Source organism: Hippocampus guttulatus, chromosome 13 (genome assembly GCF_054856545.1).
Source record: "Hippocampus guttulatus isolate MCC_2025c chromosome 13, RoL_Hgut_1.0, whole genome shotgun sequence".
NCBI lineage: Eukaryota > Metazoa > Chordata > Actinopteri > Syngnathiformes > Syngnathidae > Hippocampus > Hippocampus guttulatus.
Genome location: NC_141273.1, coordinates 7,272,473 through 7,289,584, shown reverse-complemented (window position 1 = coordinate 7,289,584; position 17,112 = coordinate 7,272,473). Strand labels below are relative to the sequence as shown.

General features: G+C 42.6%; 2 protein-coding genes across 7 annotated transcripts in view; one reads left to right on the top strand and one right to left on the bottom strand.

The window, feature by feature from the left end:
- evla (Enah/Vasp-like a) overlaps positions 1-13,627 on the top strand; it is a 40,343-nt gene extending 26,716 nt beyond the window's left edge. For 3 of the 4 annotated variants that reach the window (XM_086127313.1, XM_086127312.1, XM_086127311.1), the window contains exons 4-14: positions 854-911; positions 2,887-2,948; positions 3,689-4,531; positions 7,268-7,521; positions 7,650-7,765; positions 9,035-9,062; positions 9,184-9,223; positions 10,568-10,628; positions 10,708-10,765; positions 11,402-11,459; positions 12,029-13,627. In XM_086127313.1, coding sequence (XP_085983439.1) covers positions 854-911; positions 2,887-2,948; positions 3,689-4,531; positions 7,268-7,521; positions 7,650-7,765; positions 9,035-9,062; positions 9,184-9,223; positions 10,568-10,628; positions 10,708-10,765; positions 11,402-11,459; positions 12,029-12,066 — 1,616 coding nt within the window. In that variant the 3' untranslated portion in view covers positions 12,067-13,627. The remainder of the gene's footprint in view (positions 1-853; positions 912-2,886; positions 2,949-3,688; positions 4,532-7,267; positions 7,522-7,649; positions 7,766-9,034; positions 9,063-9,183; positions 9,224-10,567; positions 10,629-10,707; positions 10,766-11,401; positions 11,460-12,028) is intronic. The other variant, XM_086127314.1, reaches the window with a different exon arrangement.
- The window catches only part of degs2 (delta(4)-desaturase, sphingolipid 2), a 57,602-nt gene that overhangs the window by 30,349 nt on the left and 10,141 nt on the right, over positions 1-17,112 (bottom strand). The gene's annotated exons all lie outside the window — the stretch shown is intronic.

The window sequence follows — 17,112 nt, the reverse complement described above, 5'->3', positions numbered from 1 at the left end:
TTCATTAACACGTGTTGGTCGAGCACACCAGGTTGTGCAGGGACACGCTGCCTAGCAAATTTTGTATTCACCTCCATGTTTTTAATGACTTCACTTCTCTGCCATGGACCGTGGCTGCTGGCTGAAACAAAGTGTCACTGCGATGCCTAAACAGTGGACGGGCTTAACTTGACTGTCATGGGGTCTTGCTCATTGTCATACATTACGCTTTTAGTTCTATGCCCTAGTTTGCATGTGCCAACATGGCCGAAAACTGATCTCAAAGCTGATATACTAACTGGACCCACCGAAGATCGCTTCTGCCAAACTCACAAAATTTCTGTGCAGTTCGTTTTGCGGGTTTTTGGCGGGGTATGCAAATAGATTAATTTAGCACATGTCTGATTTTGCATCTTCAAATACCGCGTCAGAAAGGCAAGTGCAAACAAACAGCACAATTGTGCATAACCGTGAGGAGGCAAATTGAGAGACGGCGGTGAGAATGGATCCTTTTTTTTTCAAAATGCCAGAAACCAAAATGATTGTGGCATATTGTTTATTCAGTCATGCAATATTGGAGTTTCTAAATGATCTGACGGTTTGTCTTATTAACTTTAACGTGTCTCATTTGTAGACGTTTTTCAACATTATTTGAAAATATAAACAATATGTTAAGGCTTGCCTGACTGATTTTAGCGTGTTTAATAAATTAAAGTTGCAGAAATGGCCCCTGCATCCTTGCATTTTTATGAATGTGGCCCTTAGACAAAAAGTTTGAACACCCCTGATTTAAAAAAAACAACAACCTCAAATTCGACATGAAGTAAAGAGGTGTTTTTCTTCATATCACTCTATCCCACGTTCTGTCTTTCAGGTCCAGTTGTCCAACGCCAAAATGGACCCTCTTCAGAGGAGAGCGAAGCCCAGCGGAGGTACAGTCACTAGCTATGCTACGCACTCAATGGCCACTTCATTAGGAATACCTTGTACAAACCCAATTCCATTGAAGTCGAGACATTGTATTCAACATAAATCAAAACAGACTACAATGAACAATGATGAATGAACTCGTGTTCGCTACAAAGAAGATATTTCATGTTCAAACAGATCAACTTTATTGTTTGTAGGAAATAATCGTTAACTTTGGATTTTTATGGCTGCAACACGGTCCAAAAAAGCTGGGACAGCGTCATGTTTTACATCACTGTCTTACATCACCTTTTCTTTTAAAAACTTTCAAGAAATGTTTGGGAACTGAGGATGATAATTGTCGAAGCTTTGGAAGTGGAATTCTTTCCCATTCTTGCTTGATGTACAGCGTCAGCTCTTCAACAGTCCGGGGTCTCCGTTATCATATTTTACACTTCATAATGTGTCACACATTGTTAATGGGAGACGGGTCTGGACTGCAGGCAGGCCAGTCTCGTACCCACACTCTTTTACGACGAAGCTTCGCTGTTGTAACACGTGCAGAATGTGGTTTGGCATTGTCTTGATGAAATAAGCAGGGGCATCCAGAAAAAGATGTTGCTTGGATGGCAACATTTGTTTCTCCAAAACCTCTTTGTACCTTTCAGCATGAATGGTGCCTTCACAGCTGTGTACGTTAGATGTCAGTCCATTGGCACTAAAACGGGCCAATATCATCTTTTGAACTTTGCGTTCATAACAGTTAGGATGGTTGTTTTTTCCCCTTCTTTGGCCCTAAGGACACAATGTCCACAATTTCCAAAAACAACTTGAAATGTGGACTCTTCAGACCACAACACACTTTTCCACTTTGCATGAGTCCATCTTAGATGAGCTCGCGCCCAGAAAAGCGATGACGTTTCTAGGCGTTGCTAACAAATGGATTTTGCTTTGCATGGTAGTTTTTTTAAGGTGCTCTTATTGATGTAGTGGCGAACAGGTGTTTGATGAGCATTCCTCTTTTTTGACACCTGTCCCAAACCTTTTCGAATGTGTTGCAGCCATAAAATTTGAAGTTAATGATTATTTACTCAAAACAATAAAGTTGATCAATTTGAACATTAAAATCTTGTCTTTGTAGTGTCTTCAATTAAATATCGGCTGAACATGATTTGCAAATCATTGTATTCTGTTTTTCTTCCTCTTACTAAATATTCTGTTTTACACAATGACCAAACTTCAATGGGATTGGATTTGTACACTCTCATGAGATCCAATGCAAAAGATAAATGAGCAGGAAACTATACCAGCTTAATTTTTAGAATGTTTAGCCTCAAGTAGCCTCCGCGGACTGCATAATCCGTGACGAATTTGGACCTTCGGTTAATTTTGAGCTTAGCCATGCGTGTGTCCGTTGGGATCTGAAACGGAAATGGAGAATCTGTCACTCACTAATGAATCTTTATGAACGACCGTTAAGTAGCAGGGGTCAGGCTTAGAACAGACTTTGCTGAACCTAATCCAATGCTTTTGGCGTTCACGAACAAGTGAGCGGAAATGTGCTTTGAAGTAGCCTTTGCTCTATGGAGACGAATACCAGATTTAGAGGCTAGATTTGAAATCGATTTCAATTCGAATTGATTGACTCACAATTGTACTCTTTAAGAAATCCGACCCCGTTTAATTGAACGTAAAGCTGAAATATGCCATATAACACACACTTAGATCTTGAGTAATACATTTCAGACCAATTAAACAAATGCCCCATTGCGGCACAGCAATCGATGACTCAGTGCAGTCAAGATGCGAAAACTAAGAATTCTGATCCCTGCACAGATTGATTCATACGGCTTTTATATTGGACCTCATTAGATTGTACACGCGTACCCAATCTTGTGCAATAAAAGACGCAAAAGCAGGACGAGGGTGTTATTGACAGTCAGCGTTAAGCAGCCACGTGTTGAAGTGACATTTAAGCATCGTGGTTGCTCTTGAAAGGATGATGGAGCAGCATCAGATGCAGGCGCACAAGGAGAGGGAGCGGCGGACGTCAGGATCAGGTGAGCCTTCAACAAACATACACACTCCAGCCGGCTGCCGCGGCAACCGAGATCGGCCAACTTCCTGGTAGCATTTAAAACGCACACGCAAACTTGAAAGGAGCAGGCGTGTATTTGCTCGTTGGCTTTTTGCTCTCGGTGTGTTACCAGGCGGAGTAAACATTAGAAGTGATGACTTGATGAATAAAGAGCAGTCTGCTTCCTGTTCCCTCCTACTAACCCTCATTCCCACGATGTCCTTTTCTTCATGTACACACAAACGCACACGCACGCACGCACGCGCACACACACACACACACACACACACACACACACACACACACGTGTTCAAGTCTTTCTAGAGAAACAGACTTCAACATCACCTTGGTCCCACTCGATGATATCGGTGACCCCCCTCCCCTCCCCGAACCCCCTAACCCTTAACCCTGAACCCCAACCCCCCACCAAGCCCCTGCAACATGCTCTGCTGCCATCTCTTTCTTCCAGCTGCTGTTGGGGGGGGAAATGTCATATGCTTTTCTGGTCATGTTGCATTCTGCTGCTTGATATTTTGAGTCTTTATTTGCGGTTCTCAGTTTTTTGAATTATGCTCCTGATTTTTTATCTTTTCATCTTGGCTTGGTTGCTTTTCATTCTTCTCACGTTTTTTCTCTTTTCTGTTTTCCTTTGTTTGTCGCCCTGCTTCGTCCGCATCTCCTTCTGTGTCTCCTCTCCTCCCCCCACCCCTCTGCCCCTCACAGTCGTTTCCACTCTCCAATACAAAGTGTGTGCACCCCCCGCCCACCCCGACACTCCGCCCGAGTACAGACAGTACAGAGCTAGCACACTGCCCCCGTCCTACGTCCGCGTGGCCTCCTCCTCCCCGCCCTCCGCTTCTTCCTCTTCCTCCCAAGAGAAAGAGGCAGGGGCGGCGAGGGACAAGGCCCAGCTCTCCTCCCAGCTCTCCACCTCGCTGGCCTCCGCCTTCTCGCCCGTCCAGGCAGGAGTGACCACGATGGGCCGCCAGGTCCGTCAAATCCCCCTGTCTCCTCCCACCGTGGCCCGCCACGCTCACCAGCACCACCAAGACATCGCGCTCCCCCCCAAACACGGCACATGGTCCGCCTCTCAATTGCAGCAAATGTATGCCCAGTGCCCGCCCTCCGCCTCCCCTCCGGTCATGATGGCGATGCCTGCCAGGCAGGGGTTAGCGCCGCCGCAGCCCGCGCTCCCCATGGCGCACCCCATCCCCGGCATGAGGATGAAGCCCCCGCCACTTGACCCGAGCGCCCAGTACCCCCAGCACCAGCCCCACCCTCACGCCAACGGCCAATCAGACGACTCCTACTCCCCCCACTCCCATCAGCTGCCGCTCACCCCGCAGTACTGCGAGGCCGTGCCCATGCCGCCCCTCGCGGGCCAGCCGCCCGCAGGCCCCGCCCCTAATCACCAGTACCCGTCCACCTTCCACCCTCAGCAGCAGGCACATCATCAGCAGGGCCAGCCCCCCAGCAACACCAACTCGCCCCCCTATTACAATGACAGGGGCTCGCCCAAGGAGACCCCCTCCCCCATCCCTCAACAGGTCCCCTTGACCAACAGCAGTAAGTATGAAGAAGAGGGAGGGTGAAATTCAGTCTATTTTTTTTTTAAGGAATTGGTTTAGCATGTCTCAAAATCAACAATATGGTAGATGCAAATTTGCTCGCAGAAGCAGGTGTCTAGGGGTTGGAATCCACTCGGCGATCGGTCTCGGTCGCTGACAGCTTATCCCCATCATGTCAACAGCTGAACGCACCTGTTCCTCCAGCCTCACAAAAAAAGTAGACAATAGACTAACCATGGCAGGCCGTGCATTTGACAGCTGGGCCGTTAGTGGGCACTTACCTGACTTAATCCATCCTGTAATAGCACCACTATCACGTCGCAATACTGTACACAAATACAAAAACGGAGTGTAACAGCACCCAACAGTGCCACATATATCATCTGTTACCAATTCACAATTTACAGTATGTTTATTGAGTAACGTGACAAAAACAGTTTACGTAAAGCGCATAATACCCAAGTTGCTGAATTACTAAACGTATTAAACGTTTGCAGATTGCTACAGAATGGGTTACGCTAGTCAAACTTGACTGTAACATATTTTACTACAGATTGTTTCTTTGTTGTAACAACGCTTCTTGGCAATAACTCTTATTCTGTTAGAAAGTCTGTTTGTAATATTACCTTTCAATGGTGCGGCATTTGTTCGTAACGTGCACTTGGGGGATGAGTAGCACAGCTGAGTATGTGGGTTGCACCCAAGGGGGGGAAAAAGGCAAATCTCTGCAAATGCCAAACAGCTTGTTTTGCCCTTGCCATCAACTCTTTGGTGGTTTGGATGATCAAAATGTAAAAAAAAAAAAAAAGACATATTGACCATTTAACAATTTTGCAATTAATGATCAGGAGCCTCAGTAGCATGTACTGTGCCACCCTGGCACAATGGCACCTCCGGCTTGTCACAGCCTTGGAATGTAATGCCCTTTTTCAACCAGTATTTGTTGCACGTCATCCACCGTGGTTGTGTCGCCCACTGTGATCAATTCCATGAGTGTTCAGTGAGGTTGTGGTCTAGTCAGGACATTCCATCCTGTAATCAGTGCAGCGTTCTCAGCGTCTATCCCACACTTTGACCCGACGATCCAACTGACATCAGCAGAATCTGGATCTCCTCATCAAATATAATATTTCGCCCACCACATATTCACGTTCCAGTGCACATGTTGCCGACAAAAGCTCAAAACGAGAGTCGATGGCAACAGCACAATTGGTTTTGTTTGGCATAGCCAGAGAAGATTTGGCAAATCTTTCATGAGCGCAAAATGTATGTTCCTTACAAATGTCGCACTTTTGAAGATTGGAATGAATTATCCCTCCGTCCAACCATTTTCTAATCCGCTTCTCCTCTCAAGGATCGCGGGAGGGCGCTGGAACCCATCCCTAGCCATGAACTGGTTGCCAGCCGATCGCAGGGCACACATAGACGAACAACCATCCGCGCTTACAATCACACCAAGCGAAAATTTCGAGTGTTTTATTAAGCTGCCACGCATGTTTTTGGAATGTGGGAAGAAACTGTACCCGGAGAAAACCCACACTGGCACGGGGAGAACATGCAAACTCCACACAAGAAGGCCGGAGCTGGGATCGAACCTTGCACCTCGGCGCTGTGAGGGGCCGACGTGCTAACCAGTCAACTAACGCGCCGCCTGGAATGAATTAACTTTCCAAAATTGTAAAGGTTATTGCGAAGAAGCATTGCAAAGAAATAATATAATCTACCCTGGTAGAATACCCAAATAATGTTTTCCACTATATTCAAATGTATTCAAACCCGCCTGTAGCTACACTCAGCGGGATAAAAGTCAAACACTTGTATGAAACAGTGCTGCTCGACATCACCGTAGCAGACTGAGCGTAACCGCCTCTTCCCAAATGTATGGCTCCCCTCTTTTCTTCCAAAACAAGAAACGGTAACTGTATCTCCCATCCGAGGCTCTTTTGTACACAAATAAGCGTTAAAGAGTGAACTGCAGGAAATTTGAGCTCCAACAGCCGCGCCTTCCGAGGCAGTCGCTGTCTCTGCCTGTGCCGTATTAAAGATGATCTTATGCTAAGTATGTAGCTACGACTTTTAACAAATATGCATTCCAGTTGCCTCTTTGCTTCTTTTACAGTTTTCTGTCCACTTGAATTTTTATTTTTTTATTTTAATTTTTTTACTGCACACTTATTTGTACTTATCTTGCTGAAGCGGAATTTGTGATCCTGCTCTAATAGTGAATTTCACTGAGATGTGCAGTTGTCTCAAACGCTGTTGCCAGGAAATATTTGGAAACTGCTCTCTTACCATCAATGCTACTCTATTATTTGATTTGCATTCAATTATTCCAGTTAAAATAATGTGTAATCTTTATATGTCGTATTTATTTTATTCCTAATAGTAGTACTTAATTTTGTGTTTAATTTTTTTTCCCTGTGGGAATCGATCAGTTAATTGAAAACTTGAGCTCACCCATGCGCAAATGAGACTGTAGCACATTCACACAAAATATTACTTGGTACAATACCATATAAATATGGCCCGATGTCATTTGGTTCCAGAAAGAAATGTGCAGAGATGAAACTCGACAGTGAATTAGTTGTGAGTAGTTTCTGAGGGAATTCATCAGCAGTCTGACAGTCAAACAACACGTGAACTGCTCAGCTCCGATTTTAGCACCCAGAACCCTTGAGATCAACCTTCCAGGGAGTCGTCGCCGTTAACCGAGCTTGAACTCTGCCCCTCGCAGGCGCCCCTGTTTCCGCAGGTCATCCCGCTATGCTGTCCGTGGCCCCGCCCCCAGCCGGCGTCCCAGCACCCATGGCCGGCCCTCCAGCGCCTCCGCCGCCGCCCGGTCCGCCGCCCCCGATGGCAGTGCCCCCGCCCATGCCTCCTCCGCTGCCTACCGGCGGGGGGCCTCCCGGGGGTCCCCCTGGCATGCAGCAGCAGCCCTCGGGGTTGGCGGCCGCGCTGGCCGGGGCCAAGCTTCGTAAGGTTCAAAGGGTGAGCATCCTCTGTGGGCTCGATGCAAAAATAATTACACACATATCTTTGAATAGTAGACATGCTCCAACAAGGCCTGAGGGGGGGATGAAAGGAAAGCCAACCAAACACCCGCTTGTGCGCCTTAGGACGAGAGCAGTCCGCCAGGATCCAGCGGCAAAAGTGACTCCAACCGATCGAGTGGTGGTAGTGGAGGTGGTGGAGAGGGTCTGATGCAGGAGATGAATGCCTTATTAGCTCGCAGGTAAAACACGAGATTTACTCATCTGCCTGCCGATGAATATGTCAAGGGGATATTAAATGGACAGGGTAGGGGGGAAAAAAAAAACAATAAAAACGGACTCACTCCTTGACTGGCCATTACATTTTGTTTTGATGGATATGTTTCATGATGTACCGTATTTTCCGTACGATGAAGCGCTTTGGTGTATAAGGTGCACCTTCAATCAATGGCCTATTTTAAAACTGTCGTCATGTAGAGCGCACCGCATTATAAGGCGCATAGAATAGAAGCTACAATTAGTATCCGCGGTTGCAATATGCACCCACTAGATGGAGCTACACTAAAGAGAATACTAAACAATACAGCTTTATTAATATAGAGCGTTCACAACCGCTGAAGCTGTAACAAAGCACTTCACAGAACATTTAAAATACTAAGTCAGAGAAATCGGAATATTGATCCATATAGAAAGTGCATTGGATTATAAGGCGCACTGTTGGCTTTTGAGAAAATGGAATGCTATTGGGTGCGCCTTATAGTGCGGAAAATACAGTAAATACAAGTCTAATGAGTTCCATTCAGGAAAATAAGCTTAAATCTGAAATGATTTCAAGACATTGAATTCAGTAAGCATTCCTCTCCGCTCAATCTAGTCTACAGTTGATAATGTGCACCAATAGAATTCACAACATTGCGGCTCATCTCATTTGGAAGTCTTCCAATTTCTTCTTCTTTGAACTCATCAACTCTCACTCGTTCTAAGATGTGTGGTGAACACCTCATTGCAAGGTATACATTCCAGACCAACATGCTCTAAGTGAAAATGCACAAGTTTTGAGGGGCCATTTAAAGCCTCCCACGTGCTTTAAACCAATTTACATTTTTTGAAACACACTTTTTAATCACAAAACGGATTGCAAAAAAAAAACCTAATTGCAAACATCCAATGCTTGGAATCTGTAACGGTGTGACATCGGCGACCGTGTGCGCGAGTGTCTGGGTGCGAGCAGTGGCCGACAGCAGCTCCTGCATACGTGAAAAGTGTGTTGGTGACTGTGGCTCTCCTTTCCCACATGCAAGGGCATTAAAGTATGTACACTGTTAAAAGCCCTTTTTAGAGTTCCAGTAGCACTTGATGACAAAGGCTCTTTCTTCCAAAGCTGATTGTTGCAATTATTTAGAGCTTATTTATAAAGGTAACAAAGAATTTGCAGTCAAAGAGTGAGTTTTGAGGGGCTGGGGGGAAATATCCTGTATTTTGCAAATAATGCCATGTTTCCTCTCTCTTAGACGGAAAGCTTCGGAGAAACCTGATGAAGTAAGTCTTTCTTTTCATTATCCTTGTAAAGCAAGATTACGTTGGTTGTTAAAGCCTTAAGTTAATAATTACATGTCAACTATTTTCATGATTTAGTCAACATTTTCTCTTTCGCCTGCAGGATGACTCTGGTGGTCGCGGGCCTGGTCAGAACTCAACAGGTATTTCATGTCTTTGAAAAGTGACACGTTTTAAAATTCCCCTTTATAAAGGGTTGGGGTTTTGCATGCTAAACTCAGACTTTTGGGTGATCTCCTCTGACCTGAACTAATTGAACTTCCATCCATTTTGTAATCCACTTATCCTCACGAGGGTCACGGGCATGCCGGAGCCTATCCCGGCTGTCTTTGGGCAGCAGGTGGGGTACACAATGAACTCACGCACACCTCGCGACAGTTTAGCATTTTCCAGTAACCTGCTATGCACGTTTTTAGAATATGGGAGAAAACCGAAGTACCCGGAGAAAACCCACGCAGGCACGGGGTGAACATGCAAACGCCACACAGGAAGGCCAGAGTCTGAATCAACCCTTGCACCTCTGCACTGTGAGGCCGGCGTGCTCACCACTCGACCACGTGCCACTTGTAATTTAACTTGTCTTTAAATTAAACAAAAAAGACTTCCTGTACATGAACAACTGTAGTGTCCGGAACATCAGTCAGTATGGAGATGGTCTCAAAGCCTTTACTTTTAATGTGCTGAATGTCCCGAGACAACGCTTACATTGGCTTCCTTTGACCATTATTTAGTGTAGTACGCACCAGGTCACCAAGCCTCAGAGCCACTACTTCCATCCATCCATCCATCCATCCATTTTCCGAACCGCTTGATCCTCACTAGGGTCGCGGGGGGTGCTGGAGCCTATCCCAGCCGTCTTCGGGCAGTAGGCGGGGGACACCCTGAATCAGTTGCCAGCCAATCGCAGGGCACGAGCCACTACTTGTCACCCTTTAATGATGGATTACAAGTTTGAATACACCTAAGAAGCTAGTGATGCTTATTAGAGGATGCACATGTCCCTATGGTCAAATTATTTTCGGCGTTTTCAAAGGATACCATTTAAAAAATAATTTTTTTTTACTGTACAATAAATACAGGAGCACACCTTCATTGTTTATGTTTGTGAACATGTCTTGTTCCGACAGATGCGTTCAATAGCATGCTTATTACTTTAACCCTTTCAGTCACCCTGTAACCTGATACTACCGCACAACGGTGCCCTTACATTACGGAATGTCTTTCCATACTTATTTGTCATGTCCTTGTTTATCATAGTTGCTTGTTATTGATGATAGTAGGGTAGCCTGTACTACCGGAGAAAAATTCCTCGTGTGTTCGACATACTTGCCCAAGAAAGAGGATTCTGACTCGGATAACATGATAAGCTGTCCACTGGAGTAACCGCTGTCCCTGAGTGGAAAAGTGACTCCAAAGCAATTTGCTCCGCGCAGTGGAAAGCAGCGACAGTGCCACAAAATTGTAACTCCCGCTTTACTTCCCGTCAGATGCTGTGAAGAAGCCATGGGAGCGGTCCAATTCTACAGAGAAATCCTCACTGGTGTCGAGGTGCGAAAACAGAAAAAAAGAAATGTCGGTACTGCGGTTAACATGCGAGAGCTCATTTGTTTTTCCTCTTGTGTTGTAGAGTGAGACCTATTGGCAGCACGAGTGAATCAGACACCGAATTTGACAGGATGAAACAGGTAAGTTTGATGCTTCTGCGTCGCTCTTTTGCTATTCTTTGAAACAGTTGAGTGCGGTATTAATGAAATGTGAGTTTCCTCAAGTAGGACAGAGAACAATCGCTGAATTCACCATTAAAACTGCACAATGTTACAGTGACATAAACCTTTTTAAAATGCACTCCAGTACATTTTGGAAGTACGGTTCGGGTGAATTTAGCTTTGATGTACAATGAAAAAAAAAACTGTTTGGACAGTTTTAATGTTAATTTTCTGCACACTTTTATTTGAAGCATTACTTAAGCTTTCCTTTTTTTGTTCTATTTTTAAGTGTAGTGTCAGTGTTGTAACTCAATTTCTTTACATAGTTGAGGTGCAAAATTGAATACAGTGGACCCTGGCATACCCATGGTTTAGCACCCGCATATTCATATACTCGCACATATATATTTTTAAAATTGTTTTCAGTATTTTATATTTTGGGTTTGTTTTGGTGGAAATGAGGGTTTTTTCACAATTTTCCAGATGTTTTTCATGGAAAGCGCATATTGAATTAGCGTTTTTTGAGGAATTCATGAGCCATCCATGTCGCGTGCTAATAGCGGGAATCCTCCATCCTTTTTGTTGCAATTAACTTTGAATGTGGTTTTCTCCTAGGAGATTTTGGATGAAGTTGTACGCGAGTTGCATAAAGTGAAGGATGAAATCATTCATGGTAAGCAGCTTTGAATCCCTAGATGACATCCTTATCTTGTCCTGGTGCAAACAATGCATAAGTGGCTTTGTGCGTTTGTCTCTAACTGACGTCAGTAAATGATTTTCACTCACACACACACAAATCGGTGTTAGCTTGTCTGCTGATAACTTTTTATTGCCGATGCTAATGAGCTGCTCGAAAGAGTCGAAGATGAATGCAAACACGGTTAAACCTATAACAAGGTCGAAAATCAATTTGCACCAAAACCACTCAGATTCATGTCATATTAACACTTTCATGCACTCTGTAACCTGATAACATGGTAAGCTGTCCACTGTAGTAACCGCTGTGCCTGAAAGGGTTAAAGCCCTCTCCAGATACTGTACGTCATATTTTGTCCATATGTCATAAATAACAAAACAATGAAGCAAAAACGTACAGGTAAAAGGTAGAAATAAAATCTGTTCAACAAACTACTTCGAATACACTGAGGAGGTATTTTGACTTTTTTTCTTCCCACCACTGACCGTTCCATGATTTAGTGACCCGAGATGTGTAAGATATTTTTGTTATTGTTTTCATGTCAGCCATAAGACAAGAAATAGGTCGGATCAGCACATCCTAATCTCAGCTGAGCGACGTTTGGGAGGAGAGCAGGAGGGGCTACAGAATGACGACGAAGAGGACTAGGAGGACGTCGGATGGACACAAGCGGACTCGCGAGGAGAAACCCCCCCTTTCCCCCACAATGTTCTCTCAACGTTTCTGTGAAGTCGCGTCGCAGAGATGTTATGCCAACATTGGAGTCTGCTGGACAGCAAAGTATACGGAAAAGACCGAGACGAACTCAAAGAGAGGAAGAGAAGATGAACTGTCGTGCTGAGTTCGGTGTGTTGTGGTTGTGCGTGCACCTCTCGACTCAGACTGCCCAGTGTTGCCACGTTTTCTTCTGTCCCGTCTTCAAAGGAAAATATTTTGGGTTTTCTAAGTTTGTACTGTTGTATTATTTAAAAACCTGCGCTAATGTTGTTGACGCCGAGTATTCCAGAAGGATAAACGGAAACCTGCACACCATCTGTGTCAGCCTTTTATACTTCTCTGTTCATTTGATCCCAGACGATTTTGTTTTTAACAAGCACATCGTTGGCAAAAATGGTGCCGAGCTCATATTTTGATCGCCATGTTTGTACTGGTGTTGTGCGTCTGACCTTTTCTTCCCGCACGCAGACAAGTAGCCACTGAAAATACGCCTTCTCCATTCACCACCAAGGCCACACCACTGAGCGGCCATCAGCTTGGTAAAAAGACCTCAGGGGTGAGGAACCCCACGGCCCGCCAGAGATTTTCATCCAGGCAAACGTGCACGGTTGTTGTTTACCGTTTCCTAGGTTCGGAGAATTCATTACATTTCGTAGCCATATTCCACCCATGACAAAAAAAAAAAACATTGACAATGGAATGCCTTGTCAAATATCAAGTGGTGGGTCAAAATCTGTCTTTGAAGGTGCCTTGAAAAGAGGCGAAAGTGAGCCTGAAATGGCCACTTGAAACCAAAATGTCAGAGTTCCTAAGTCCTTCCAGGTATGTGTTTTGGAGACTTTTTGTTGGTTTACTCCAGATACACATCTACCAAATTTTATGTTGCTAAGGGAAACGGGATCCCAGTGCCGTATTGTTATGCAAAGTCCGTTTTTTACAGAAATGGCCCCAGAAAGGTTCCCCATCCCTGGTAAGCGTTCAGTGGTGTTTAAAAAAAAATGTCGATGACATAACAATGTGGTAGTTTTTACTCCCTCCTGTGTTTATGGCCCTCCCAGTTGTGCATGAACCCCTGCTCTCTCTCAATTTATTTGGTTAAATGGGTGTGGAGGGGGTGAGGGGGAAAAAAAAAGGTGGTGCATTTAAAACAGTGGTTTGTTTCCATGCTGAATCCCATTCTTTGTGTACGAGATGGTACTGATAATGATAGCAAGGTGGGGAATGTATTATAATAATTTAAAAAAAAACATTGAAAGTTGTTTCTGTGGAAAAGTTAGCTCCGAAGAATGTGCACAAATGGAATGGTCAGTCAATGTTATGGTAGCTCAAAGTGTCTTTGCAGGAGTTTGGATTGTTGCACTTGCAATGTCTGCTCTCAGCGGCGTTCTCATTAAATAAATAAATGAAAAGCTGGATGTAAAAATTAATTCAAACACTCCCGCGTCAGACATTTCTGCAACACCCGCACACATGTTTTTGAAAGTACTTGAAAAGAAAGGTTTCCTGAAATTTTTGTCAAGTATTTCCAAATTACTCTCAAGTATTATTGCTCTGGCCGGTCCACTGGTTAGCGTGTCGACCTCACAGTGCAATTCCAGCTTCCTGTGTGGAGTTTTCATGTTCTCTCCGGGACTGTGTGGGTTTTCTCCGGGTACTCCGGTTTCCTCCCACATTCCAAATCAGGGTTCCCATGGGTCCTTAAAGTTCATGAGGCAACTAAAAATGTATAGTCAGGCATTTTGACTTTAAAAAAAATTACCATGTCTTGTCAGGCATTTTTAACCGAAAAATCGACCATGTATAGTAAGGCTTTTTGAGCTAAAAAAAAACAATGACCATGTATAGTAAGGCGTTTTAGCCGAAAAAACGACCACGTATAGTAAGGCATTTTTCACCCAAAAATCGACCATGTATAGTAAGGCATTTTGACTGAAAAAATCACGACCATGTATAGTGAGTCATTTTTAAATGAAAAATCGACCATGTATAGTCAGCCGGTTTTCATCAAAAAATGACCATGTATAGTAAGGCATTTTTAACCGAAAAATCAACCGTGTATAGTAAGGTTTTTTGAGCTAAAAAAACAATGACCATGTATAGAAAGGCGTTTTACCCCCCAAAAAAACGACCATGTATAGTAAGGCATTTTTAGCCGAAAAAAACCGACCATGTCAGGCATTTTTAACCGAAAAATCGACCATGTATAGTAAGGCATTTTGAGCTTTGAAAAAAAAACAAAAAACGACCATGTATATTAAGGTGTTTTAGCCGAAAAAAACGACCATGAATAGTCAGGCGTTTTTAGTAAAAAATTACGACCATGTATAGTAAGGCATTTTTAACCGAAAAATCGACCATGTATGGTAAGGCATTTTTAGCCAAAAAAAACGACCGTGAATAGTAAGGCATTTTTAACCGATAAATCTACCATGTATAGTAAGGCATTTTGAGCTAAAAAAAACAATGACCATGTATAGTAAGGCATTTTAGCCAAAAAAACGACCACGCATAGTAAGGCATTTTTAGCTTAAAAAAAAAAACAATGACCATGTATAGTAAGGCATTTTTAACCGAAAAATTGACCATTTATAGTAAGGCTTTTTGAGCTAAAAAAAAAAACAATGACCATGTATAGTGAGGCATTTTTAAATGAAAAATCGACCATGTATAGTCAGCCGGTTTTCATCAAAAAATGACCATGTATAGTAAGGCATTTTTAACCGAAAAATCAACCATGTATATAAAGGTTTTTTGAGCTAAAAAAACAATGACCATGTATAGAAAGGCGTTTTACCCCCCAAAAAAATGACCATGTATATATAGTAAGGCATTTTTAGCCGAAAAAAAACCGACCATGTATAATCAGGCATTTTTAACAGAAAAATCGACCATGTATAGTAAGGCATTTTGAGCTTCAAAAAAAAAAAAAACGACCATGTATATTAAGGTGTTTCAGCCGAAAAAAACGACCATGTATAGTCAGGCATTTTTCGCCGAAAAAAAAGACCATGTATAGTCAGGCGTTTTTAGTAAAAAATAACGACCATGTATAGTAAGGCATTTTTAACCGATAAATCGACCATGTATAGTAAGGCATTTTGAGCTAAAAAAAACAATGACCATGTATAGTAAGGCATTTTTAAACGATAAATCAACCATGTATAGTAAGGCTTTTTGAGCTAAAACAAAAAACAAACAAAAAAACAACTATGTATAGTAAGGCATTTTTAACCATTTAGGCATTTTGAGCTAAAAAAACCAACAAAAAAAATAAACAATGACCATGTATAGTAAGGCATTTTACCCGAAAAAACCGACCACGTATAGTAAGGCATTTTAGCCGAAAAAAAACGACCATGTATCGTAAAGCATTTCTAACCGAAAAATCGACCATGTATAGTAAGGCATTTTGAGCTAAAAATAATAATAATAATAAACGACCATGTATACAAGGCAGTTTTAACCGAAAAATCAACCATGTATAGAAGGCATTTTGAGCAAAAAATACATAAATAAATAAAACATGACCATGTATAGTATGCCGTTTTAGCCGAAAAAAAACGACCATGTATAGTAAGGCATTTTTAACCGAAAAATCGACCACGTATAGTAAGGCATTTTGAGCTAAAAATAAATACAAAAAAAAAACAATGACCATGTATAGTAAGGCGTTTTACCTTCAGCTCAAAATGCCTTACTATACATGGTCGATTTTTCGGTTAAAAATGCCTTGCTATACATGGTCGTTTTTTTTTCGGCTAAAAACCCCTTACTAGATATACATGGTCATTTTTTTCAGCTAAAAACGCCTTACTATACATGGTCGTCTTTTTTTCAGCTAAAATTTTCGGCCAAAAACGCCTTACTATACATGGTCATTTTTTTCGGCTAAAACGCCTTCCTATACATGGTCATTTTCTTCAGCTAAAAACGCCTTACTATACATGGTCGTCTTTTTCGGCATGAAAATTTTTTTCAGCTAAAAATGCCTTACTAGACATGGTAATTTTTTTGGCTAAAATTTTCAGCCAAAATGCCTTACTATACGTGGTCGTTTTTTTCGGCTTAAAACGCCTTACTATACATGGTCATTTTTTTTCAGCTAAAATTTTCGGCCAAAAACGCCTTACTGTACGATTGGCTGTACATCAACACATGTTGATGTGTGTTGAAATATGGATGGTCATTTTTTTCAGCTAAAAACGCCTTACTATACACATAAACGGGTTTTTTTCGGCTAAAAATGCCTTACTAGACATGGTAATTTTTTTGGCTAACATTTTCGGCCAAAACGCCTTACTGTACATGGTCGTTTTTTTCGGCTTAAAACGCCTTACTATAAATGGTCATTTTTTTTCAGCTAAAAACGCCTTACTGTACATGGTCGTTTTTTCGGCTAAAAACGCCTTTACTATACATGGTCTTTTTTTTTCAGCTAAAAACACCTTACTATAAATGATTGTTTTTTTTCGGCTAAAAATGCTTTACTAGACATGGTCATTTTTTCAGCTAAAATTTTTGGCCAAAACGCCTTACTATACATGGTCGTTTTTTTCAGCTCAAAACACCTTACTATACATGGTTGTTTTTTTCAGCTAAAAACTCCTTACTATACAGTACATGGTCATTTTTTTCGGCTAAAAACGGCTGACTATACATGGTCGTTTTTTTCGGGTAAAAACGTTGCATGGTCGTTTTTTTTGGCCAAAAACGCCTGATTATACATCGTCGTTTTGTTTACTAAAAACGCCTTACTATACATGGTCGTTTTTTTCGGCTAAAAACGCCTTACTTTACGTGGTCTTTTTTTTCAGCTAAAAACGCCTTACTATACATGGTCGTTTTTTTTCAGCTCAAAACGCCTGACTATACCTGGTTATTTTCTTCGCCTAAAAACGCCTTTCTATACATG